Source organism: Eumetopias jubatus, unplaced genomic scaffold, assembly GCF_037043125.1.
Source record: "Eumetopias jubatus isolate StellerSeaLion01/CBP00866 unplaced genomic scaffold, mEumJub1_p1.0 scaffold_15, whole genome shotgun sequence".
NCBI classification, from domain to species: Eukaryota; Metazoa; Chordata; class Mammalia; order Carnivora; family Otariidae; genus Eumetopias; species Eumetopias jubatus.
In genome coordinates, this window is record NW_028274821.1 from 60,735,693 (window position 1) to 60,763,582 (window position 27,890).

Genomic DNA, 27,890 nt, shown 5'->3' on the forward strand with positions numbered 1-27,890 from the left:
AAGAACCCACTGTGTGTCTGTGAGTGTGTGAGTACGTGCACGTGTGGTTGTGTGTATGTACATGTATGCTTATTTCGAGTCTTGCAGTTGAGAATAGGAGACACCAGGTGGTCTGCCTGTGGGCCATGGCTGGACTTACTTAGAATCTCTCATTGACCCCACATGGTCTTGTTATCAGTCTTTGGACTGTCCCTTAGCCCTTTTATATAAGAGCTCTCTTTATCTTCAAAGGTTCTGACGTTGCTACTGGAATCTAACAGTGCAAAAGACCTGGCCTGCCTGATTGCTGGGTACTACAGGCTGTTTGTTGACCCAGATACCTCCATTTTCCTCTGGCCAGGAAACAAACAAGTGCACCGGGTATCTGCTGAAGAAGGTGAGGTGCTGAGGCTTGCTCCTATAGGGACCGGCCCTTTTCACAGCCTAAAGGGAGGGAGTGAATTGAGTTGAGCTGAGACTTCCACCTAAGTGGATGAGAGCTATTTTCCCGTTTATTTCCTGGTAAACAGTTGATCTTTCTAAAATCCTAAATAGAGAGGCTTTCTTTGTAGCTGAGAGTCCCCTTAAAGCCACAAAATGCTGTTGAACGTCTCTGATTCCCTGTGGTATTTCCTAAAATCATCTCTAAGATCCACTGTATTGTCTTTATTTTAGCAAAAAAAAAAAAAAAAAAAATGCTATTCATTTATTCAGAAAGTACAGATGACCTAGGTTTTTATTCTACATCTAGGTGCTCTGTTGCATTCTCTTGAATTATAAGAGAAATTCTCAACCTTTCGTGTTTAGAAGAAGGGGATACGGGAGATAAAAGGAACTCGAAATCATATATAAGGAATTAAGTGGTGAAGGCCAGATGAGATGAACAGCTCCGGGGCCAGCTCCCAGTTTCTCTCAGACTTTTGCTTCAGCTCTGTTGATGCAGCATTTTCCCACTGGTTTGCTGATAAATGTTGAAACACTCCCACTACGGCTAACTTCAGGCTACCAACGTGATGTCACTGAATGTGGAGATGGGAAGAGATGCTCAGTAGCACAACATTATGTAGCATTTCCGCCATTTGGATCAAGTGGTCATAAATAATCTCAAGGGATTAGATAATAGTAAAATAATTAGGAAGTGATGAGTTTTGGGTACTTGTTTTGGTTTTAACATGGTTTATGAACAAGGGATGATATCTTAGAGTCTTATCAGACAATGCAGAGTAGGAGCAGTTGTGAACGTCTGGTGGTGGGAGGGACTGCTTCTGCTGGGGCAGGGGGCAGTGGGGGGGAAGGCACTCCAGAGGGGGGATGTTTGAAGTAGATCTCGAAAGACTGGTGGAATTAACCAGGCAAAGAAGAGAGGAGAGATCATTTGAAGCAGAGGGGACAACATGGAGGCATGACACAAAGGGCAAGGTCATGATCTGTGAGAAGCTCTCTGTGGTGGCTGGAGCATGTGAAGCCTGCAGGGGGTGACCAGGCTGCTGAGGAGGGGTCGGGGCCACACTGTGAGGGGGTGCCCAGGCTGCTGAGGAGGGGTCGGGCCCACACTGTGAGGGGGTGCCCAGGCTGCTGAGGAGGGGTCGGGGCCACACTGTGAGGGGGTGACCAAGCTGCTGAGGAGGGGTTGGGGCCACACTGTGAGGGGGTGCCCAGGCTGCTGAGGAGTTGGGGGCCACACTGTGAGGGGGTGACCAAGCTGCTGAGGAGGGGTTGGGGCCACCCTGTGAGGGGCCTTAACTCCCGTGGGAGAGCTTAGGCTCCTCCCTGTAGACAGAGGAAGCCATCAGGGGATTTAAGTAGAGTATAATGTGATCAGAGAGAAGTTTTTAGAATTATCACACTGGAAGCTATGGTAGAGGAGAAATTAGAGACCTGGGTCAATGCCCTCAACCTTCCTGCCATGAATCCTTCCTGAGTACCAGCAGCTAGATGAGTTTTGATTGTCCTAAAAGCCCGGTAGCACCAGTGGGTCCCCAAGGCCAGGCTTCAAAATGGTGCCAGCCTATTAGCCTCAGAATCCCACATAAGTTGCTAAGAATACAGATTCTCAGCCCCATTCCCTAGATATTTGACTTAGTACATCAGGGTTAGGGCTGAGGATCTGTTTGATTTTTTAAATAGGATTCCCCATCTGGGGACAGGACAGACCTGGGATTTGAGGAGGGGCCTGGCAAACCTGTGTGATGCTGCACGGAGCAGAGTGCAATCCAGCCACATAACCTCCATGTTTCCGTGAACCCACAGCTCTCCTCAGAAGTAGTCCTGTCTCCATTATGCAGTTCAGGGAGATGCGGGAAAGTAGCCCGATGTGCGGGGAGAACATGGACTCTGGAATCCCATGCGTCCTGTGTCAGCCAATGCAGTGTGATCTTGGCTGGCCGCCCTGGAGAATGGGAGGGCAGGCAGAATGAGGGATGGGAGGACATACACCTCTGTCAGTCCCTGAATGCTGTCACCTAACTCCCGGGGTCCCTTTCATTACAGGCTACGAATCCAGGGCGTGCAGCGACTCAGAGGAGTCCTCTGAACTGGATTGCGTGCTGGAGCCTCTCTCTGACAGACAACTGCTGAAGCTGGGTCCCTGCAGACCGCTCGTCAAAGAGGAGCTGCCTCCTGGGGACAGCCTCACGCCTGAGGTGGCCAGGAGGGGCCCGAGCATCTCCGGGGCCAGCAGCACGACAGACAGTGCTGAGTCCGAGGCATCTGACTCGGCCAACACCGAGAGCCGAGGCTGCAGGACCAGTGGCTCCAGTGAGTCCATGGATGCCCTGGAAGAGGATGATTTGGACACTTGCTCTTCCAGCAGGTCTGGCTTCTTCCACTCCAGCTCACCGGGCTTCCCAGAGACTCTCGGTTCCAACAGCCAAGAGGAGAGAAGCGGGATTGAAACCAGTGGCTTCCTCTGTCTCCTGGACCTGGCCCAGAGAGCCAGTCCTCCATGCCAGAAGACAGAGTTTTCTGAGAGTCCCGCTCCTGAGACTTTCAGCTGGGGACCAGAACTGAGTGCAGTCAGGCTGGACCCCAGGCTGTATGAGGGCAGCCAGACCGACTACTATAGTCTGTGCTCTGGTGTCTCGCTAGCCAGCCACCTGAGCGACAGCTTGGAGAGTGCAGCCTCCCGGCAGGGCGCGGGCCCACCGGCTTGCCGTCAGCAGCCCAGCTCCACTCTGGACGCCCTGGCCCCGCACCTGCCGCTGGCCTTGGAGGATGGTAGCTCGGATGAGGAATACTATGATGCCGCTGACAAGCTCACACCCCCAGATGCCCTCTCAGGTGAGCCCTCCCCAGCAGGTCTGCAGACTCGGCAGGCAGCTCCTGAACACCCAGCAGGGGCAAGGACCAAGCTGGAGGGGAAAACACATGAGTAAAGCAGGGTCCTTGTCCTTGTTTGAGAAGGCCCAGCGGGCCTCAGTGGACCAAGTTATAAGTGTCATAACTTCAAGTCAGTGCTACAAGGGAGGTTCAGAGAACTGTAGGCAAGCAAAGATGGGAGGCACTTACTCAACAGGAAAGGCTTCCTAGAAGAGGTGGCAGATGCACTGGGCCTTGTGTGGTGGACAGAATTTACACAGAAAAGGGTTTGACAGGAGTGCTCAGCAGAAGGAAGTGGCTGCGTCATTACTGACCCTGACGCTACATTAAGTGAGGCTTTGAAGCAAGAAGAACCTGAGAGGCCATTGGTGGCCCCTTGAGAAACTCACACATAAGAAAAGGCAGGGGATCTGTTGGTCCTGTTTCTTTCTGGCTCCTTATCCTTTCCACCACAAAGACTGTGGGGTGTCTTTCCACATAGAGTGACTTCCTGAGTTGACTTGAGATTCTTGCAGGACACTTACACACACACACACACACACACACACACACTATATGCTGAAGGAGAAAAAAATTGGAAAATAGCTCACAGACATTGATGGTGACCCAGCAGAAGCTGGGGAAGCTGCAGCCCTTTTATTTTTTTTTCAGCCTTTCCCTGTTGTTCCCTGCCCTCCAGTGGTTTCCTGTTGTTGGTGTGAGAGAGGCCAGCTCCTGAGCAGCCCCCATGGGGCACCTCAAGGTCCTCTGTGACATGGCGTCTTTCTTTCTCTCTCCGTCCTCCTGAGCCCTCTTTCTGCGTACCTACCACAGAGACCTCCTTGTTGTTCTTGGAGAGTGCCGTGCTCTTTCCTACCTCTGGCCTTTGTCGTGCTGCTCTTTCCACCTAAAACACGCCTCACCCTGGTCTTTGGCTGTTAATGCCCACTCATCTATCAGGTCCCACCTGGAAATTCACTTCCCCCGAAACATGACCCAGACTGCCAAGACTTGGGCTGTGTTTTCGTAGCCTCCTGGGGGCTCCCTGCCTAGCCCTTAGCATTGCCTATAATTGTCTATTTGTGTGATTTTTGTGTTGATGTTTCTCTTCCTCACTAAAAAAAACAGGAATTCCTTAGAGTGTAGGAGCTGCGTATTTCACACTCAGCCCTGTGTGCCCAGCACATGGTGTCTGGCAATTTTGCTAAATGAATGAAGGAACTCTCCACCATCTACCCTGAGTTCATTAATTGACCACACCCCTAGAGAAGGAGAAACTTAGGAGCAAGTTTGCACTGTTCTCCAAAGAATCCAGCCAACTGCCATCCATGCCCTCAGCTTTGACTTGCTGTGCCGGCCATTGTGCAATTTCCAAATCTAGGAAATTTGTGGCTGACTTTCTAGGTCATAAATCTGGCTACTTGGCTGATTGTGGATAGGGCACAATCATGAAGAGTTCCAACAGACTGTAACCACTGGGGGAGAGTTCATTCATCTCATTTTCATTTTGGTACTGATTTTCATTTCATTTGGTACTGTGACCAAAAGACAATAAAATGGGTTGTGGGCAACCAAGAATCAAAAATTATTATTCCCATTTATTAGATGAGCAAATTGAGGAGGTCAAGATTTAGCATGCCCAAGGTGACCCAGCTCAGCCAGGATTTGAACCCAGGCAACCCTGAGTCCTGAGCCCAAGTTCTCTAAGTCTCTTTGTTTTTCTTCATTTCATGTACTCTTTCCTTTGTTGATTCTCAGGGCCCAGAGCTGTTCCTGCTGCAGAAGTCAGTGCCACAAGCTTGAAGAATAAGTTTAACACTTGCACCCCTGAGGATAGCCTGAATCCTGGGCCGGATGGAAGAGAACCAACCAGAAGGGGAGGGGTGAAGAAGTATGCCAAGACCCTGAGGAAAAGAAGGTCTTTCCTACAGACCGACTACACCTGTCAAGTGTCATTTCCCCTGGTGCCCTCAGCCTCCCTGGAGAGTGTGGACGATGTGTGCTACTACAACAGGGAGCCCTATCTGGCCCTTGGTGCACCCTCCCCGACTGTGTCCTCTCTGCAGGACATGCAAGGTGAGCCCGGCCTCCTGGAGACGAAGGCCCTGGGGCTGCTGGGTCCCTTGAGGAAGACCAAGAGCAAAAACCCAGCCTCCCGGGTCATGGAGATGGAGCCTGAGACCATGGAAACCAAGTCTGTCATCGACTCTCGAGTGTCTTCTATTTCTGCTATTCGCCTCCGGATTGACCTCAACCATAAAGATAGTTCTGGGGATGCCCCCCTGACTGCCACTGTTGCCAGTTCCCCGGCAAGTACCCCTCACTGTTCCAATCCAGGCTCATCTGGTCCAGATAATGCTCAGGGAGAGCCTTCCCAAACCTTGTCTCCATTTCAACACTCGGATGGCAGTGCCCCCAAAGAACTCACCCTAGAGCTTGGGGACAGCACCTCCTCCCTCTCCAGTGCTGACCCAAACCCAGATAGAGGCTGCCTGCCCATCAGCCCAGGGCTGCATAATGCCTCTCAAGCAGACACTCTAGAGCTGGGAGGAGTCCAGTTGGAAACAGGCCTGGGATCTTTGTCTGCAAATCCTCTGCAAGAAACTGCCCCCAAGCACACACAGCCTTCGTTGTCTCTTCCAGTCAGGCCTAGAAGTGATGAATGTGGAATAAATTCAGGAAAGAAGATGGCTGCTTTTCCTACAGAGGAGGAGCAACAAGGACAGCTCTCTCTGGGACATGACGGAGAAGTTGCAAACAAAAATGGCATCAGTTTATTTCATGATGAATCTGGGCAAGATTCAGGTGACTCCAGGAGTGGCCTGTCGAATGCTATGCCACAGACTACTGGTGTCAGTGCCCCAGCTGGTGGAATAATAGCCATGCTCTCCTTGAAGTTTCCTGTAACAGGAACTGAGCAGATCCTGCCACATTCCCCCACGGACCCCAAAGGACAAAGCAGAGAAACCCCAAGCCAAGCCTGCCAGGCCCAAGAGCAAAAACTATCGGAAGAGCTGGATTTAGACCCTGATTTCTTGCTTGGGGACCAGACCATTCCATCAGTCTTCCCTCCGGAGGGGGTCAAGGCCGAGCCACTTAACCATGTGATGGGGGAAGATACAGCCTCTAGGGACCCTCCACAGCAAATCTCTTTTAATCGAGGTCCTTCTTTGCCAAAGCCACTAGCGTGTCCCCAAAAGGGGCCCCACTTAGAAGGTTCAAACCATTGCTCACTGTCAGAAAACAAAGGCAAAAGCCCTAGCATCTGCCTTTCTGCTGAGAAGTCTTTCCTGTGCTTTGCCCCAGAAAGTCATCCTAAAGTTTCTGCCAGCCTCAGGATGGCCACGTCTTTGGGGTTCATGGGTATGAATGAAACGGTGGCCCCTAGCATTGGGATGGAGCCGTGCAGCTGCCAGTTCTCCTACGCCACGTGCTTCCGGGGCCTGCAGCCAGATGCAGAGGAAGAAGACAGGGACTTGGAGGCATACCCCATGGCAGCCCCCCTCACCTCACCGCCCTCTGCAGGCAGCCGGCTGGCCCTGCCCTGGAGGCCTGCCCAGGCCCACAGCTGCAGCGCTGAGGCCCTGTCGAGGAGTAGCCACATCTGGCCAGAGTACTGCTCCAGGGCTCTGAGACAGCTGAAAGCTGCCCCAGCCAGCAGCCCAGAGGGCTTCGTGCAACTCACAGAGAGCTTACTGGAATTACAAGATATTCTAGAAGCTTCCTGGGGACATGGGAAGAGACACCCCCCGGAGAAGTGCACCTGGCACTTTTCAGAAAGCCGGAGCCGCCTCTGCATGGGTTCCCAGAAGCTCCTGTCAAGCTGTCAACATGTGATCAGAATGGACCAGTCCCCTGAAGAGATGCAGGGTGCCGTGCGGGACACCTTCCAGCACCTGGTCCAGCTGGCCGGCCTGTGCTTCCAGCTCACTGACTGTGGCCGCTGCTCGGGCCGGCACCGGGAGGCGGCCGGGTACCTGAGGGATGTGGTGTATACCTACCACCAGTTCGTGGAGGCTGCTAGGCTGGCCTGTGAGAGAGGTTACCACGACCTGAGTGTGAAACTCTTGGCCCGTCAGTGCACGGCCCTCACGGCTGCCGTGTTCTCTTTGACCCAGAAGTTCCGGGCATCCGCTGCCCTGTGAACGGGCTGCTGGCCCAGGCTCCTGCCCTGCCGTGGACGCTGTCCTGAGAAGCCCCTCCATTCCTCCGCCCACCCCTCCAAAATGTTTACTAGAGTATTCAAATAAACTGCTGCTTCATCCTGGCCTGAATCATACAGAGTGATGATAAGTTTGGGTTAAAAGCACTCATTTGTATTCATTCAACAAACATTCACTAGGGACCTCCTCTGGTTCAGGCCATGTGTAGGCACTTAGGATATAAAGATGAATAAGACAAGTCCCTGCCCCTGGTCAGGGTGCTCACAGACCCTCAGGGGGATACAGATAAGTAGATTGCCCTCAGTAAGCTGTACGGACTAGGAGTTCTGGGGTTGTGGAAGCAAGAGGAACTCACAAACTGTCCCAAGATGACAAGGATGAGGGAGGAAGGTGGGGGGGTCACTGAAAAATGGTCTTGACTGCTAATATCACACTGATTTGGCAATAACCTTCACAAATAGGAGTGAATACATGTCAGATTGGATAGATTCTACGTTCGTAAATTTTGGTTTGCCGCACAGGCCTGGTAATTCTTGGCCCCCTCGCTATGACAAGCATAGGTTGCCACTAGGTGGCAGTAAGTTCTTAGTCTCACGGTGACCCACATCCAGGAGTGTGCGCCCTGGGCTTCCTCGGAAATTGACTGCACACCAGAATATTGTACCGTTTTTCTGTTGTAAATGTCTAAAACAGCAAATATTAAAGCCCTGAATTAGATTTGCCTTTTTTAAGAGTAATATTAGAGCAAAAGAAATATATTTAGTACCTTTCTCACTAATCCCAGTTGAGCCAGTTAATCCTCGTTAATCTTACTGGGACACCGGACAAGCTACTTCACCCCTCCGTGCTTTGGTTTTCTCCCTAAATATGAAGACTTCCTGCTTGCAGTGTAGAAATCTAGTAAATAATTTAGTAAATACTCAGTAAAAGTCAGTAATAACCCTCGGACTTTATGGGTACATCTCCTAGTGTGAAACCATTTCCTACATTTTGTTTTCAGACTCCAGCAAAACTGGTTTCAAGATACCCTTGGGATGTCTTTTTCCCCTGGCTTCTCTGGCCAGGCTAAAGCTGGCTTGGATGCTCACCTGGGGCTACTAGAGCTCATTCAAGTGGTCCTTTTGTCCCTCTGGTACTCCTGATCAGTGGTGGGTCTGCACTGGCCCCTTGATTCCTCTCCTTCACCCAGAAGAAGCCGGGGGCAGAATCAGAGTGTTATGTACCTAAGGTCTTGGCAATCAGAACAAAGCCGTATTTTGGGAAAAGACCCCTTCTAAAACCCCTTGTTAACTAACCAGTTAACCAGTCCTTGTGCCAGGAAAAGATTTTCTTAGAGGCTTGTTTCTTTTCACACAATAGTTTGAATAAAATTTTAAATAAGGCTCTTGAACATAGATTTGAAGTGCTTTTGTGGCCAAAGTGGGAACAATAGGACACTGAAATAATAAAAAATTATATGGTGTTAAACAGGACATGAACACTTTTACCAGCAGAAAGCTCTGTGAAGAGCTGCATAATTTATATGTTCGAAAGTTGAAGGAAGGAGCTCAGGACTTCAGCTCAACCAGGGCTTGAATCCTGGCAGTGTTCTTATAGGCACTTCTCTGGGCCTCAGTTTCCCCAACTGACAAAAGGAATTATTACTAGTCTCATTTAGTGGGGGCCTACAGTGTGCCAGATGCTTTAGATACCTTGAATATATTTTCTTATCAATGGGACAACACCCTAAACTAGAGATTGTTATGTAATACACATTCAGCATTATTGTGAGAAATAATCATGAAGGCAGGAAGAAGACTGTGAAGCCTCTGGCACAGGTACTCAAATGTTTATTTCTGTCTTTCTTTGCTTCCTCCCCCCCTCAAATCCATTAACTCTCTTGGATTGCTACTGTATGGAGTTAGTAGGTTGCTCTGCAGTTCCCATGAGGAGTACTAAGTTCCAGAAGTTCCAGGAAATCCCTCATTGTTAAGAAGCTACAACGAGGGATGGGGTCCTGTTTAGCGCTTTCTTTGAGATACACAGCCCCCTACATGAAATAAGCAGAGTGGAATACAATGCAAGAGTCAGTTGTTTAATGACTAAGAAACTAGCAGACATTTGCACTTTTCCATCCTTTTTCCACTCACCATCACAATGGCTGATTCATTTCTTTATACAAACATTTGTTACACCCATCCCAAGTGATGCCTGATGCAGGATTATGGATGTAAGAATCCTGTCTCCAAGAGCTCCTGGTCTAAGAGATAAGATGACATGTAGAGATAGAGACCTACAATATAAGGCATTGTCTGCTCAGGGCGACCAAAGAGGACAGATAAGGTGCAATGAGAGCTCAAAGGAGAGAAGTCATTTTGGAGTTGGGGACAGAGTAGTGATCATGGAAGTCTTCCTGTAGGAGGCAGCATTAATTAGAACTATGTCAAGAAGTATTTATTGAGTAGCTACCTAGCATCCTGTCCTGGATTTGGTAGATAGGAAGGTAAGTTTTGGATGTGTTAAGAAAGAAAAAAATCACTCATTTGGTAGTTCTGTCAACAAATCTTTACTGTGCAGCGGTACTGGGAATCAAATCATCAACATGATAGATGTTCCCTCAGGAACTTAAAATTGGTAGGAAAGACACAGAAAAAAAGATTGCTATTAGGAAGAAATGAAGAGTGCCAAGATGGGGATGGAATGAACTTATCTTACCTGGGTGATCAGTAAAGGCCTCTCTGAAGAGGGAAGGTTTAAGCTGAAGCCTAAAGGATAAGAAGGAGCCAGCCATGGAAAAAGTGAGAGGAATGGGAAAAGTATCTGCAAAGGTCTTGGGTATATTTGAAGCATTTCAAGAAGACAGGTGTGACTGGAACACAGCAAGCCAGAGGAAGAGTGATAGGTGAGGTTGGTGGGGCAGCCAGGAACCAGGCCAGGAAGGCCTTGGGAAGGTTAGACTTTATATCCAAGTACAATGGGAAGCCACTAGGGTTTGAAATAGGGGAGACACATAATCATCTGGCAAACGGAGGTCCGCTGCATGGTGGGAGTTGGGGGGTGGGGGTACAGGGTAGGAGGGGTGGGAGGAGCAGTTCTGAGGACTTTTCTGTGGGGATGGCCATGAGCTCATTCAAAGGTGAAGAGACACTAGAGCAGTGGCTGGGAGAGAGGGAGGTATCCAGTTTGGCTGAGTGCAAAGTGCAGGGACTGGCAGGTGTGGACTGGTAGGACTGGTAGGGACTGGTAGGAGCCACTGAAGACCCTTTCAGCCACTTTGCAAGCCCTGCTGAGTGGGAAGCCAGGACCAGCTTCTGAGCTGAGAAGAGAGGTTAGCGCTGGGTTTTAGGAAAAGCCTTCTGGGAGATAAAGAATGTTTACTTTTAGCATTTAAAAATTGCTCCAGTAGGAGATAAAGGATGGTACTGAAGGACTAGGGGCAGGATGGAGGTGCTGCAGGCGCTGTCGAAAGAAGAGTCCAGAGAGGGAAAAAGTGTGGGGTCAAGGAGGGATCCAACAGGGCTGTGGTTTCTTGGGCGGGAGATATTTCGGGCTCATTCATGCTAGGCTCTCTCTGAAAGGGTGAGACCCCTACGATTGCAGGAATAAAGGGAAGAGTGAAGAGTGGGTGATAGTTTTTTTCAGGCCAAAGCTTGGAGAAGTCTCTTCAGTTCTCTGAGCCTCGCTTTCTCCGTGGATCTGTAAGGTGAGTTAGATAAAGGAGAATGGTCGGTCAGAGGCTAGACTCATTCGTTAAGGGTCCAAGCCCGGATATCCCTGGTGTCTGCCTGGAAAGCCAGGTGGTGGTGAGGGCAGCTGTGTGCTCAGGGAAGGCTGTGTCGGCTCCTGGGCTCTGCTGCTTGTCGGGGAGGCCCCCAGGCTGTGAGATGAGGGGGTGGTTCAAGACGGGTTTCAGCCCAGTTTCGCAACGACCAGCCCTTGACAGCCATCAAAGCCCCCGGTTGCCTGCCGCGGCCTTGTGAGGTCGGCAAGCGGCTGGAACTGTAATCTCCATCTCACAGCCGGCGAAACAGGCTCAGACAAGCGAGGCAATACCTGGGCGGTACACACCTCGGTGGTGCCAGCGTGGGTGGAAGGCAAAGCCTCCCACTGGCCCCTGCTCGCCGAGCTGCCAGGCTGAGAACTACAACTCCCAGAATGCCATTCGGAGAGGGGGCGGGAACCGGAAGTTGTTCCGGAGGCGGGTCCTGGTGTGCGCCGCCGAGGCCGCTTGAGTTGAGGGGTTCAGGTACGCCCGGGGCTCGTTGTGGGGCCGGCCTGGGGCTGGAGGGGTCTGGCTTGGGACTGCCGCCTCGTTCGTGGGCGGGGCAGACGCCGGGAAGCAGCCCTCAACCGTCGTGTCGCCTCGTGTCCTCCACCTTGGTGCTTTCCCTTGCTGCTTCCCCTGACACTAGCAGCCGGTGTGGCCCACGGGCGGGGTACTCTCAGGCCTGGGGTCTGGGTGTTCTAGTTCCAGAGGACTAGAGTTAGCTTCGGTTGACTAAATTTTAGAAAATGAGAGAAGCGTGCAAACAGAGACTGGCCCATCACTTAGCACCCAGAGATATGCTCATCAGGTGGGACTTAGGTTAGAAAACATCTGAGGCCTCTGTCAACTCAGAGGTGGGGGGGTGGAGAATTTATTAAGTCAGCAAGTATTTATTGAGTGTCTGTTGTGTACCAAGCCCTTTTCTAGGCATATAGGGTAGTGGACAAAGCAGACAGAACACCTGCATTTAAGCAGGTGGAATATAGGAATGGGGAAGTTCAGATAAAAAGTAAGTAAAACATGTGCCATGTTGGATAGTGAAAATCAGAATAGAATGAGACAGGTAGTCATATAATTATCTAGGGGAAGAGCACTGGAGGTAGAAATGACAGCAAAGGCAAAGGCCCTGAGGTGGGAATATCCTTGGTATGTTAGGAGCAGCAAGTAGACCAGAAAGTGCAGAGGACACTTGGTGGGGGAGGTAGACCTTAATGATCATATAGGCCATTGTAAGGATTTCAGTTACGTGCTCTAAGTGAAATGGAGAATACTGCATAGTTCTGAGCAGAAGGGTAACATAATTATCAAACATTTAAGATGCTTTTATTCTGCAAGGCTCAGTACTGGATACTGGGGGTGTGCACCTGAATTCTTTATCCTCTTTTCCCTGGAAGGGCTTATAATGTAGTGGGGAAACAGGCAGACCAGCTGTCATGCAAGGCTGAGTCAGATAATTGGACCCCTGTAAAGGCAGAATGGACATCAGTCTCAAATCCTCAGCATGTACTATTATATTGGGTGCTTAGTAACTGTTACATGATTAGTGTAATTAATTGAATAACCCAGCACTCTGTACTGGGCCTGTAACAGAGGTTCAGAAACACATTTTTTTCTTTGTTTAAGATTTATTTGTGTTTTTGAGAGAGAGTACACACACACAGAGGAGAGGGGCAGAGGGAGCGAATCCCAAGCATACTCCGTGCTGAGCCTGACAACAGGGCTCAATCTCAGGACCCTAAGATTATGACCCGAGCTGAAATCAAGACTTGGGCGCTCAACTGACAGCCATCCAGGTGCCCCCAGAAAACACTTTTCAATGAAGAAATGAAATGCTAAATCTGGGCATAGACAACGTCTCACACAGATTAAAAAGATTTGTTCTTCTGTGATGCCTAATTTCACGGTAGCTTTCTGAGGATCAATAGGTGGCAAGCTTCTATTGAATATTTACTGAGCTTCCATTTTGTGCCAACCCTTGTGCTGGCCACTAAAGATACAAAGATGAAAAAGATGTGGTTCCTGCCCAGTCTGCTATATCTCAGACTCTTCTGGTGTTGGTTGGAATTGCCTTCATTTGATTTTCAATATTGTATCCCGGGTTCCTGAAAAACATCCTCAGGGACTATAGGAACTTGGAGAGATGTGAGATACAAAGAGGGGAATAGGAAGAAGGGAATGGGGGTGCTAGTGGTAAAATTCAGTTTAGTGCAACAAACATTTATTCAAACACTGCTGTTTGCAAGGTTCTATATTGTAAGCTGTTACAGTATTTATGCAAATGTAAGTACACAGTCCCTCCTGCAGAGGAATTCAGTTTGGTAGGAGAGGAAACATGAACGTAGACCTTCCAGTTTTCTAAACAACAGTGGAAAACTCTGCAGCCCCTCCAGCTACTCCAACCCTAGCTCTCTTTTCTCCTTCCCAGCCAGACTTCTCCAATGAGACATCTACATTCATTGCCTCCCAGTCATTCCCCAAAAGGGTCTGACAGAGAGGAGGAGCTCAATGAATATTTATTGACTGAATGAATGGACAAACAGAATACAAAATGCTGTGGAGTAGAGAGGAGGGAAAGCACATGGCTACTAACAAACTGGCATTCGTTTAACAAATTGATCTGTTTTCTTACCCTAATAAAATGCGGTTAGGTATTGAGCCAGTTTATCTTAAAGTTTTCATTTGTTCTTTTTTTGAATGCGTAAATGTAGAAAAATGTAGAAAAAAGGCACAGTAAGATTTGTTCAGTCATCTAAAGGAATGGTCATAACAGGTCTGGCTGTCTTTTCTTAAAAAAGGTATTTATAATCAACATCACTTCATATGTGAACAGTGCAGCACTTCTGAAATGTCTAAGAATAACTTGGTATTTTCCTCATTTCTCTAGAAATAATATACACTACTAAGTTTTGTGTATGCCATAAATTCATAGTGACATAGTCAATGGTATAAATATATTAAAATTTGTACTGAGTATTAGATTATTGAGCAAAAGTAAACTTTAGCTTATATAAGAAAATGAACACAAATGTCTAATCTATAACTTTGAAAATCTAGAATGTAATTTACTTGGCCATCTTCAGGAATATATCTAGTGGTCATATGTTGTTCACATGATGTGTGATAAATACCCAAAACTGCTCAGAACCTTACCTTTTTAGAAAAACTAAAAAAACAACACTGAAGGGGTTTGAAGAACCTGTATTTCATGAGTAGTTGTTCCATGTCAGGTAAATGACATATGTCTAGTTCTTGCAACGGTCCTGGGATGTAGTATTATCCCATCTCATAGAATCTGTGACAAAGAGTTAACAGTTTAGGCTATTATCCCACTACTCACAGGTAGGAAGCTGAGAAGCACAGCTAAATCCTAAGATTGCTGTTTCCACTACAACAGCCTATTATGTCTAAATGAAAAACAAAACTAAAATTTGGCCTGATTTTGAGCATTTGATGGAGTACAAGAAAACAGTATGAGCTCAACACTAAAAATGTTTGCTATGAACATTGGTCTAAACATTAGAGAACAGGGTGGCCTGGGTGGCTGTTGGTTTAGCGTCCGACCCTTGGTTTCGGCTCAGGTCATGATCTCAGGGTCCTGAGGTCAAGTTCCTTGCTCAGTGGAGAATCTCTCCCTCTCCCTCTGCCCCTCCCCCTGCACACATGTGTGTGCACATGCACTCTCTCTCTCAAATAAATACCAAAAAACCACATTAGAGAACAAAATATAATCCTCGGACACTACTACTCAGCTCTATAGTGGGTAATATTTATAGTTAATATAAATGCAGTTTACTGATCTACAAATTGTAGAAACAACCAAGGGGATAGACAAAGCCCAAAAGGATTAATTTGATGACACAATGTAGAATCTGTCTTGAACGTGTAAAATTAAAGCTTCAGCTTACCAAAATTGGAACATTGAAGGAAGAAGAGAGAAAGAGGGAAAGATAAGGGTGTTTATGTTCAGAGCCTAACCCTGAAATTGTTGAACAAGAAGTAGAAGTTTAAAGATATTCTTAAACATAGTAAAGATGTCTTCTGATAATTGTCAGGACAGAGGTATGGGTATTGGACTTACCTTCCTAGGATAAAAAAAGCTGTAAAATTGGACAGATTATATGAAGAAACTGTTTTCAGGCATGGAACAGGCAGGATAAGCCTGTTATCCTTGAGAGAAATGAATTTAAGGTGGATTATAGGCCTAAAGGTAAAAGCCAAAATTATAAAGCTTCTAGAAAGGAACATAGAATATCTGTGTTTTTAGGGTAGGCAAAGATTTCTTAGAGGTTACAGAAAGCATTAACTATAAAAGAAAAGAATGATAAATTAGACGATTAAAATTTAAAATTTCTGCTCAACAAAAAAGCAGTGTTAAGAAAATGAATAGGCAGGCCACAGACTGGGAGAAAATATTCTCAATACACATGTCTGAAAAAGGACTTGTATCTAGAAATATGTTAAACTTCCACAGCTCATTAATAAAAAGATAATTTAAAAATGAGCAAAAGACTTGGTCAGAAATCTTACAAAGATATATTATGAATGACCAATAAATTGCCAGAAAAAGTGCTCAATATCATTAACAATCAAAAAAATGCAAATTAAAACACAACTAGGTTCCACTGCACAAGAATGGCTTAGATTAAGAACTCTAACAACAGCAAATGTTGGTGATGATGCAGAGCATATGAAGTCTCCTTCATTGCTGACAGCACTGTGAAATGGTGCAGTTACCTTGGGAAAGTGAAGGCCGTCTTTTATGAGTTAAATAGGCAACTATCCTATGCCCCATCAACTCTACTGTTAGGTACTTAGCCAACAGATATGAGAATATACATCCACAAAAACACTCGTAAGAGAATGTTCATAGCAGCTTTATTCATAATAGTCCCAGACTGGAAAAAATCTCCAATGTCCATCAACAGGAGAATAAACAAATTGTGATACAGTCAAACAATGGAATTCTGCTCAGTAATTAAAAGGAATAAACTTACGAATACATGAAGCAACATGGATGAATCTCAAAACATGTTGAGGGGGAAAGTGTCAACATCACTGGTTGAGTCCATATATATGATGTTCTATAATAGGCACAGTTAATCTATGGTTATAGAAAAAAGCAACGGTTGCTTTTGGCTGGTTGTGGGAATGGGATGGAGATTGACTTGGAAAGTGCAGAAGGCAAGGAACTTTCTAGAGTGACGGAAATGTTCCATATCTTGATGAGGGTATGAGTAAGGCCCTGTGCTTTTGTCAAAAATTCATTGAACTCGTATATTTAACCTTCACACACATTACTGAGCTATACCCTTAAAATCTTTGCATTTTACTGTATGTAAATTATACCTCAAAAACATTTTAAAGGTCAGTGTAACTAACAGAAAAATAAAAAATAAGGTGATTTGAATTTTAGTGTTTCATAGGGAGTTGATAAAATTCCAAGTTGATGATTCAAGAAGTAACGAAAGTATATGATTTCAGGTTCAGGAGTCAATTACCAAATGAACTAAAAACACCTGGTTAACAGGTTGCCACTAGAGGTGGGAGGGGTTGGAGTGAGGATCATTACTTTTCATTATAAATAGGTCTTTATTTTTCTTTCATCTGCCTGGATCGTATTACATAGATTTGCTTTTGCAAAGATAGACTTTTCCAAAGACGGTGGTAGCTCACTGGACTTAGAGGAGCAGCCAGAAGCAGTGGACGTATTGTTCTGTCTGTGACACTTAGCTATAGACTAGAACATTTTTTTTTAAAGATTTTATTTATTTATTTGACAGATAGAGACACAGTGAGAGAGGGAACACAAGCAGGGGGAGTGGGAGAGGGAGAAGCAGGCTTCCCACTGAGCAGGGAGCCCGATGTGGGACTCGATCCCGGGACCCTGGGATCATGACCTGAGCTGAAGGCAGACGCTTAACGACTGAGCCACCCAGGCGCCCTAGAACATTTTTTACTCACAACCTTCCCTGGGATTTTGAACAGCGCTTTGAAACTACGGCATTGGTTAAGTGTGCCATAGCAGTGGTTCTCCATATTTTCCTACTTCAGCACCTCTGATGGATATTAATAGTCATTAATAGTCATGGCGGTGACTGTGGCTTTCAGTCTCTGGAAGACACAGATGCTTTTCTCCTTTCAACAAATCTGTGTTAATATTTCCACACTTTTACTCCTTTGGCAACACAGTAACACTATTTGACATTTGGACATAGGGAAATAGCTCTGTAAGGGAAATAATGTAATGTCTCACATCATTCTGCCTTTCTCTAACCTGGGTGAAAGGGACAGAAGACTAAGCACATGGACTGGAAATTGGAAGGGAGTGCTCAGAAAACAGACTCACGTGTGCTACAGGAGCAAGAGGTCATCCTAGAGGACACAGGAGAAGATAGCATCTCTGAAAGCTTCCGGCTTCTACAGATCGATGTGGAATGCGAGCATCGGGAGGGAGAGACGCTGCCTGCAGGCAGTGCAATGTGGTGCTCAGTAAGTGCAGAGAGTTGCCCGGCCGTGGGCTCTGGAATGATGCTTTGTCCCAGAGACCCCTTGTATAAGGGTAGGTCCTAGTAACAAAAAGACTAGGAATGAGTTTGGTGTGTTCCAAAATTGGATGAATTTCCTGTTAACTGGTTACAGGTTTCAGTTCCACTTGAGTCATAAGAAGAGTAAATCAAGTTCAAGAGGAATTTTTGATATACCTCAGAAGGGTCGGGAAATCTAAACTCTGCTGTAGGCCCTGTCCCTAATACATTTATTTTGGGCACCTCACATCTCTTTCTTGGGGCTCTGCTTTCTCTGAACATAATCCAGTCTTTTTTTTTTTTTTTGACACTAATATCCTTTTTCTCTCCTAATTTTAAATCTCATTTAAAAAAATAAGTAACTTTCGAATATTCATTTTCCATTTTGGTGCTTATGAAGTTCTCAATTTTGTTTTCTGGATAACGTAAGAAAAATGTCCAAAGAAAACAGAGACACTGGGAAAAGATAGTTGCAGCAAAGAAGAGCAAAAGAAAGCAAGAAAAAGAAAGAAGAAAGGCCAATCGTGTAGAAAATTCAGGTAACAATACATCAGATTGCTGGCATAATCATATTTATGTCTTAGCAGACTGGTATCTGCATGTTCCTAGGAGAGTAGGAATGTTGTTTTTAAGTAAAAACAAACATCTTGGAGGTAGAACCTATTGTTCTATTTTGTTGGAAATCAAAGTATCAGTGAAAGCAAAATTTAAGGCTTCACATATCTAGGGCACATGTGTGTTTATAAGCTCAGAAGTAGAAGGAATGATAACATTAGCAGCTAACATTTATTCAGTGTTATGTGCTAGGTTCATTGCTAAGAATTTTACATGCATTACCCTAAAGGGTAGGTGCTTTTCTTATCCCCATTTTGTAGGTAAAGAGACTGAGACTTAGAAATTGAATAACATGCCCAAGATCATATAGTAATAAAAGAATGGGCTGAACTCTGATTTAGACTTAGCATTGTGCTCCAGAGCCCACACTCCACACCACTCTGCTGTCCCCAAATGAATGAATACCTTATATGAGTTTCAAGCTTTTCTTTATATGCAAAAAGTACTCACTTGGCTGGGGAGATTTGTTTCTTACTGAATGTATTCCTCTGTTTTCCCACTTTTATTTCTTTCTGATATTTCTACTCTAGGCATCTGCCCCCAGCACAGCAAACGTTTTCTGAGATCCTTAACCAAGGAGAGACTTTGGGAAGCCAAACACTCAGGACCAAGACTCTGTATTGATCTGAGTATGACCCACCACATGTCTAAGAAGGTAGGACATCCATTAAGCTCCGAATTCCTGCTCACATGAGGGAGGTCCAGAAGGGAGCAGCTTTTTTTTTTTTTTTAAAGATTTTATTTATTTATTTGACAGAGAGAGAGACAGCGAGAGAGGGAACACAAGCAGGGGGAGTGGGAGAGGGAGAAGCAGGCTTCCCATGGAGCAGGGAGCCCGATGCGGAGCTCGATCCCAGGACCCTGGGATCATGACCTGAGCCGAAGGCAGATGCTTAACGACTGAGCCACCCAGGCGCCCCCAGAAGGGAGCAGCTTTGACAAAGAGCATAACCAGTTCCAGCCTCTGTAATTCCATAGTAAACCAGCAAAAGTTTAGTTTTTTTACACGTGGCTATTCAGCTCCAAGATGGCTATTGTTAAGAATCAGAAAGAGAATAGATATGCTCTGGTTTAGTTTGCAAAGTGTTATTTTATCTTCTGTTTTGAGCCCCACACTGTTGCCTCTGTGTTTATGGTGTCCACAATCTAGATGGGGTCTTTCATGTTCAGCTCTCCAGAGATGAAATCTGGTTTTCTACTGGGAAGAGGACTACTTGCCTGGTTGCATGTTGGGAGATGACCTGGTGGGACGGCTTCCTGCAATATATGTGTTTTAATCGTTTTCCATTCACCCTATTGTGAAGGAGGGATTCCACCGTAGGGTTCTAGGGATGGCTGAAGAATACACACTTGACATTGGACAGCTAAGAGTGATAGCAGTTTATTAGTCACCAGTACTCAGCGCAGGGGGAAGATGACACTGCATGCTAGGCAGGGCCATGTGGTATTACACTCGGGAATAGAATGAACAACCACGGGCTGTGGGAGGCAGGCTTTGTAGTGTCACAAGGGTGGAGTACCCCTTGGTTCCTGCAGGAAGATGTGATTGATTTGCTGGGAATAACTCTTTGGGCTAGTGGGGAATCAAAACCCACTACTTAGGGATAAGCAGGAACTATACTTGGTTCCTTTTATAGAAAGGATTGTTTAGCTAGGGGACCTTATACAAGGGAGCAGAATTGGGAGAACTTGCAGTTGGGTTTTTCAGGGCCCACCTGGTTTCACCAGATGTCTAGGCAACACACAGTAGTAGACCTTCATTTTAGGCCTTACACCACAAAATGGATTTTTCTGTTTGCCAACATCTCTGTTATATGTGCTACTGTTTGCATGTTTTTCAGAGAGATTAGGAAGACTGAAGATCTGGGGTTCTTACATGGAACCTCTAAGTATAGCCCTCTGAAAAGGTCAACTAAGAATTTTCTACTGTTTATATTGAGATATCAGATTAAATCAAACCCAAAGTGTTTTTTCTCTCCTGAACCAAATCAGGCCAGATTGTGAAACTACCTTTCTTTAGGGGTTTGTCTCTGAATCAGGATGGAAAATTAAAACTTCCGACCCTAGTCCATCTCTAGAGTTAGGGAGAAGGTGCTAAGTTTATTTGATGAGTATAAAAAAAAATGTCTGTATAGTAATCTAACTTTTTTAAAGTGAATAGTAAATATCACATGGTAAGATTTTAGATATGAACTAAAAGAACAATTCCATATACCTTATGAGATATATAACAGCAGATCCAGAAGGAGGGAGAGTGCTCAGTCTTTGCATTAACTCACTATTTCCAGGCTAGTATCATTACCTTAACTGTGATCTATAAGGTGTGTGCCATGGGGTGTAACACACATGCACACACATAACACATACTAGCTCCTGGAATAAAAGGGGCCATTCTAGTTCATGAGATTTCCCAGAGTAGCATTCAGTGAACTTACTGAGTAACCATTTGTTTGATAATGAATTTAGAAAGAGTGGGCATGTTTCCAATCTAAGCTGTCCTAATTTCTTTGAAGGAATTAAGTAGACTGGCTGGACAGATCCGAAGGTTGTATGGTTCAAATAAAAAAGCCAACAGGCCATTCTGGATCTACCTCACTGGATTCACAACAGACAGTCCCCTGTACGAAGAGTGTTTGAGGATGAATGATGGATTTTCTAGTTACCTGGTAAGCCTTATTGGGCATATTATTTGAAGTGTCCTTTGAAAAGTAGGTTGTGTGGTCATACTAAATTTTTTTAACTTTTTCATATTTTGATATAAAAATATGTGAATTATTTTCACTATTGCAATCTAAAAAACTTTAGAACCTCTCTCAGTTCTTATATTTCTAAATTTCTATCCTTCTACCGCATTGGCAAACTAATATTACCAGTCTCTAGGACTGTGTTTTGTACCTTTTGTATTGTATGCTAGACTGTATACTCCAGTAATGTTTTGGGGAAATGCCATGACTCCTTTCTTGTTCACACTAGTGCAGGATTAGGGAACATGAGTTGTGGGGGAAGAGAAAATCCTTATGGAAGTAATATGGATTCAAGATGAGTTTTAGGGAATCCTCAGTTATTTTTTATCTCTTTCCCTGAGGGCTCATGAATGCAGTGATTATAATAGAGGCAACAGTCCAGATCACTTCCTAAAAAGTGCCACTAAAAATGTCTTGTGTGTTTGTGTGATGTAGCTGGACCTGGGTGGTGTGAACTTTCCTAGGGAGGTCCACAGAGGCAGTGAGCATGAGAGGTACCCTGTGTGGTCCTGCACAATTACTTGTGGTAGCTGTTACCATCTTAACAGTCTGTCCTATAATACAACCATTTCCAGCTTTTCTTCTCTATGGGTGTTTTATGATTCTTGTATGTGAGCCCAACAGACCCACTCTTGGGGCTACGAAGTTCCCTTGCTTTCCTGTCTTCATGCCTTTCTTTGGTGATTCTCCCCATTTTCAGTGCTTCTTCCTTTTGTATGTGTCAGTCAATCTCACCTCTTTTCAGAAACTGAGTTCCAGCATTCCCTTCAGTAGAAGGCCGTCCCTGGTATTGTCACTTCCTCATCTGTCGTCCTGGGGCAGCCTTCCTGTACATCTGTTAGGGTCTCTTGTTACTCTGTCTCATTTTGTAGGGTTGAATGTCTGTCCTTTCTACTTGCCCTCCCCAGCTGAGCACTTTCTGAGAACAGATTGTCAGACATGTATCCCCGTGATGCACATAGGGTCATGCCTAGTAGAGAATAGATGCCTGGTAACTAGTGGCTGCAGTGTGGGTAGTGTCGTAACCTAGTTCACACTACATTGGATTATTTACATTTTTCAGCTAGACATAACAGAGGAAGACTGCTTTAGTTTATTTCCTCTGGAAACCCTTGTGTACCTGACTCCTGACTCAGAACACGGTATGTACTTTACTGCATGGATTCATGTAGCACTTTGTTCTTAGCCCTGTGTTTGATTATTCCCTGTGTCAGAACTTGTTAAAGCCACCCAAGGTGTATTAAAAAAAAAACAAAAAAAGGAATGACCACTAATAGCACACCTCTTATGGGTGGATACATCACTCTGCTTTCCATATGTGCTGCTGTGTGCGCACAGCGGTACAGATCTAGGGTCTACAGCCTCAGCCGGGCCTTGTGAGCTCCCTGCAATCTTTCCCAGTTTCCCCAGTCAGCTCCCTTCCTTGGCCTCTTGGATCAATGTTAGATACCTATATTTTCCAGAAAATTAATTATTTCACATAATTTTCAAATTTGTTGGTATCAAGTTGATCTTAGTATTCTTTTCTAATTATTTCACATTCCTCTGTTATTTTAATTTCATCTCCTTTCTGAATCCTAATGTTGATTTGAATCGACTCCCTTTTTTTCTTGATTAGATATGCCAGAGCTTTGTCTTTTCAGAGAATGAGCAAATCTGTTACCTTTTGGTTTTCTATTTCATTAAATTTCTACGTTTATCATTAATAATTCTTTCCTTTTACTTTCTTTGGATTTAGAAATTATAAAACTGATTTGATCTCAATGGCCTTCATTTTTTCATTAGCTCTTGAAGATATTGATCTAAACAAAGTTTACATCCTTGGTGGACTTGTGGACGAAAGCATTCAGAAGGTAAATGTACATTTTAGACCTAACAACTATATTTTGAAAAGCGGGGCTTACTTTCAGAGGCAGCTGCCCTTTCATAATCTTACGCAAAAGGCGTAAAAACTCAGAGAATAGGAAGAAGGAGCCTATCCTGCCTAGGTTGGCCCTTCCACTTGTAAAGCTCCCTGTCCTCATCAGCATTAGCGATCCCCTGATCTGACAGTCCTGTTAGGACCTGGAATGGGGAGTGTTGGGTAATTACATACATAGCCATGTTGAAAGCCTTTCTTTTCTCCTCTCTTCAGTTCTGCAAGGGTAACTCTGATCTTAACCAACGAAGCATTGACTCGCAATTCTTACCAGCTATTTGTTCTTTGCGGAGGAGGAGATTGCTCCTTCTTAGGCCATCTTTTCTGCTGACATAAGACTTATCCCATAATCTCATTGTCAGTAGGACTGTCCAGATTTCTTGTGTTGAATTGAAATTTCATTGGAATAATTGGAGTTTTGAAATATGTTTCTGTTATATACTTATTGAGATAATTGTTTAGTTTATATTACTAATTAACATATTGCCTACACAATAAATAATGATATAATAGTTAAAGTGTATAAAAAGAAAAAAATAGTGAGGAATAAGTCTCCCTCCCATCCTTGTCCTGCAGTGTCCCCCACCTGAGGCAACTACTGTTTTCTTTTATTTTTTTAAATATATATATTTTAAGATTTTATTTATTCATTTGAGAGAGAGAGAGGTAGAGCATGAGTAGGGGTGGGGGAGAGTGAGAAGCAGACTCCCTGCTCAGCAGGGCACCCGATGTGGGACTCAGTCCCGGAGCCCTGAGATCATGACCTGAGCCGAATAACTGACAGCCACCCAAGTGCCCCAACCACTGTTTTCTTGTGTATCCTTCTTGATATAGTCTGTGATCACACAGGTATTTGTTGGTGGTTATATTATGCATATATATATTTTTTCATATATGTAAGTGTATTTTATATATTTTTCCATATCTGTATGAGATACATACACATATTTAATACAGATACTTAACTGAATTGCACATATTCTATAAAGGTCAGTGTTCCATGACTCAATAGTGATAATCTAAAAAATAGGTGGGGGGTGGAGGTGGAATTCTAAGAATGCCAGCTATTAAATGAGAAATACATAATAGAATTTGAAAAATCATTATTTTGTCACTCCTAGGGTAATCATGGTTTCAGGGAATTGGTTGAACGGAAGGTTGTGGGGGAACTGGCTCTTTACGTGGTCTCAAAGTATCATCCCACAGATTGCAAGGCAAAAATGTACCATTACAATGAAGTGATCTGGAGGTCACCATCTTACCAAATGTTCAAACTTAGAATCACCACTAGTGACATTATGTGCCTCCCGATGTGATGGAATCTCACTTGGGAAGTATTCTTACTGGAAAATGTTTAAACTACATTTAATCATGGGGAAACTGAATGTGAGACATTCTGCGGGACAATTGGACCACACTTCCAAAAAAGCCGGTGTAGTGAAACAAATAGTTAGGGGGGCTGTTACAGTTTAAAAGACATTAAAAGGACATAACAGTAGCCAAATGCAGTCTCCCACAGCAGAGTGACAGCCCCTTTTTAGAGGCAAAGTCTAAAGGGTCAGTGAGCAGTGTATGATCAACAGATACGCAGTTTTAACACATTGTTTTATCTCTCCAGCAATATTTAAATTGAGAAATAATTGGCATAATAATTTGCCAGAGGTATAGAACTTTTTGGTTGTTACTGGAGAGTTTGACTTCCTCACAGAAAATATGCTGAGCACATTTCAAGGGGGAATCGTTTTATCTTTAAATGTTCAGAGAACAGAAACTAGACTATGAGCTCCTCCAGGGCAACATCCAAGTCTCCTGCTAACTTGGAATTCTTGTACTCCAGGTCAAAATGATTGCAAAAGAATAGACTAAAAAACAAAACAAAATATAGACCAAGAAATAATAGACCTTGTATGCAAAGGAGTGTTATTCTTCAAAGAAGTCTTTGAGCAGCTCTACCTTTATCTTCTCTTAATTGCATCACTTAACACATTTTGGAAGTTCTGTCTTGGAATTGTGTCTCATGTGAGTCTGAGAAGCAAGTAATCCAGTATTGTAACAGAGGTGCTAGGCCTGCTTCATGCAGCTCCAGTTGGTTACACCGCACTCAGGGTGGCCAGTCAGTTATAGCACTGTAGGAAAGGACATCAGCAAGCTCGAACCAATTCAGAAACGTTTGGCATGAATGATGAAGAGACTCAAGACTAAGTCGTAGTCAAGGGAGAGGTGACAGAACTGAGACTACCGGCAGAGTGCACAGAGTGCACAGATCACTGCTGTTGAGTACCTGAACGGCCTTCTTGTGGAGGAGCCATTTTACTTGCGTGGTGTGGCCCCGGGGGATGGAATTAGGACAAATGAGTGGAACGCTCAGGGAAAACAGAAAACCTGGCTATCAAGAATTTCCTTTTAACCCGTACTGTCAAAATTGGAATAGGTTTCCCCAGGATGCATGGAACTCCTTGTCACAAGGATTGTCCACTTAAGGACAGAGCCCACTGGGGAAGGAGGCCATAGAGGACAGACAAAGATTGGATGGATGTTTGGAGTGGCATAGTTAACTATTGAGGCCCCTTCCAAACCCAAGGATGTTAATTATCCCAATAATCTAAACCTTTCTTTTTAATCCTGAAATTCTTTTTTTTTTAAAGATTTTATTTATTTATTTGAGAGAGAGAAAGAGAGAGAGCACATGAGAGGGGGGAGGGTCAGAGGGCAAAGCAGACTCCCTGCTGAGCAGGGAGCCCGATGCGGGACTCGATCGAGAGACTCCAGGATCATGACCTGAGCCGAAGGCAGTCGCTTAACCAACTGAGCCACCCAGGCGCCCTAATCCTGAAATTCTAAGTAGGTAGATGATCTTTCCAGAACTTCTTACAAGGTAGCAAATACAATTTAAACTTCAGTTCATGACTCAGGGACATCTTTAAAGGGATATTAGTTACTGTACTCCGATCCTCAATGGCCTCAAATTTTGGGGGTTTGTTGAGTTCTTTTTTTTTTTAATATTTTATTTATTTATTCATGAGAGACAGAGGGGGAGAGAGAGAGAGAGAGAAGCAGAGGGAGAAGCAGGCTCCCAAGGAGCAGGGAGCCCAATGCGGGACTCCATCCCAGGACCCTGGGATCATGACCTGAGCTGAAGGCAGACGCTTAACCATCTGAGCCACCCAGGCGCCCCGGTTTGTTGAGTTCTTATGACACCTTTCTGCAGTTTTTAGAGCCCTTCCTTTTAGTTGGGCTCTGTGCTCTCACACCTTAATGTTGTCTTATTGCTTGTGGTGTATCTGACTTGAATCCTCTCTCTCGTCGAATTTACTGCTGCCGAATGGCTAGAAGCTGAAAACTCCAGATATCCAGAATTGTGTCGTACTGAGTTAGGGTCAGGAGTGTTCTGCTCTGATTGATTTAGACTGCTTGAACTTTTGGATGCAGATCTCTTGAATTAATTTGTTCTTGGTTGTAAGTGGTTGTAAATGGAAACTAGTGGCTAGATGACTCCCAAGTGAGATGTTTGCTGCACAAGCCATTTCTTACGTGGAACAAGTACTCTTCATTATCTGAAGTTTCTTCCATTCTACCGTAGGCCACTGATTTTTAATACACTTATCATTTAATTACAATTACAGATGGAAATTGGAATGGTGGTAAATGGGGTTTCTCACGATTTGTTATGCATATTACAATGAGAATATCTTCGTCAGTTTTAAAAGATAAATATTTAACTGTGATTCACAGAAGGTGACGTTTCAAAAAGCCCGAGAACATTCTGTCAACACAGCCCGCTTGCCGATCCAGAAATACATGGTCAGATGCCAGAATGAGAAGAACTATCATTCAGAGATACTAGCCATCAATCAAGGTACTGCTGACATGGCCCACAGTTAACGTGTGTTAGTTCTGGTGCTACTTCTTTGCATTGTGTTTAAGTATAAATGGCCCCTGAAGCAGCCCCCCACGCCCCTGGCCACCGGGACTGATGTGCTCAGATTTTATTGCGTGCACTTTGTGACAGGTACTCTGGCCTCTGGGAGGCATTTTTCATCTTCTTCTTAGATCCCAACTATGTTAAAGATTGTTGAAATTTTTCCCTTGGCCTAAAATGCCCTGTGTTCAACCCATCATTGAACAGTGAATTCCTATCTGTCCTTCACAATTCAGTCCAGGGGCATCTCGGCTGCTCCTTCCCCCTCTCAGCCATGTTAGGGGCTCTCCTTGGTGACCCCATTGTACTGTTTTCCTCTCAGAGTTGTGGCACGGTCCCTTCACAGGCTCATATCTCTCCGTGTAGGCTGAGGTCCTTGTGGGCAAGCGGGTCCATGTGTGGTGCAGAGTAGCCTTGTTGAATGAACTATTCCAGAACACCCTTTTCCTCATTAGTCCTTTACTAGTTCTTTTTCCTCATTATGGTCACTGTGTTTTCTTTTTACCCTTCTAACAGTATTTGATATCCTGTCCACATACTTTGAGACTCAAAACTGGCCTGAAGCATTGAAGAAAGGAGTTTCTTCCAGAAAAGGCTATGTTCTTCAGAACTCAGTGGATGATGGACAGCCTAAGGAGCTGCAGAAGGCAGAGTTGCTGGAGGTGTCTTGACTGAATAGCAGAACAGAGGCTGGCGATAGCACACACTTGCCTGTACTTGACATCTTGGATCTTCACTAGAATGTAAGTTACTAGTAACAGGGACCACATGTTATGCTCTTTTCTATCTCCCATAGTGCCTAGCTCACAGGAAGAGCCCAGATATATGTTGACTAAAAAGTTTACATAACGAGGAATTAGCCCTCAACTACATGGCTTTGGATGTATTAATTCATCTTTTATATACCTATTTGTGAAATACCTACTCTTTAGAGATAGCTTAACAATTAAATAGTTATTGTTATATCAAGAGTTTAATTTTCACTG

General features: G+C 44.8%; 2 protein-coding genes across 3 annotated transcripts in view; both read left to right on the plus strand.

Moving 5' to 3' along the window:
- Nucleotides 1–7,421, plus strand: part of FRMPD1 (FERM and PDZ domain containing 1) — a 48,836-nt gene extending 41,415 nt beyond the window's left edge. For both annotated transcript variants that reach the window (XM_088018943.1, XM_028108859.2), the window contains 3 exons: nt 232–376; nt 2,470–3,258; nt 5,035–7,421. In XM_088018943.1, the coding sequence (XP_087875069.1) occupies nt 232–376; nt 2,470–3,258; nt 5,035–7,421 (3,321 nt within the window). The remainder of the gene's footprint in view (nt 1–231; nt 377–2,469; nt 3,259–5,034) is intronic.
- A 4,194-nt stretch (nt 7,422–11,615) lies between these two features.
- On the plus strand, nt 11,616–27,772 carry TRMT10B (tRNA methyltransferase 10B). Its single transcript, XM_028108839.2, has 9 exons — nt 11,616–11,664; nt 17,470–17,673; nt 18,139–18,247; nt 18,854–18,978; nt 20,837–20,989; nt 22,131–22,209; nt 22,853–22,920; nt 26,718–26,841; nt 27,421–27,772. The coding sequence occupies exons 2-9, from the start codon at nt 17,488–17,490 to the stop codon at nt 27,573–27,575; spliced, it is 999 nt and encodes a 332-aa protein (XP_027964640.1). The 5' UTR covers nt 11,616–11,664; nt 17,470–17,487; the 3' UTR covers nt 27,576–27,772.
- The last annotated feature ends 118 nt before the right edge of the window (nt 27,773–27,890 follow it).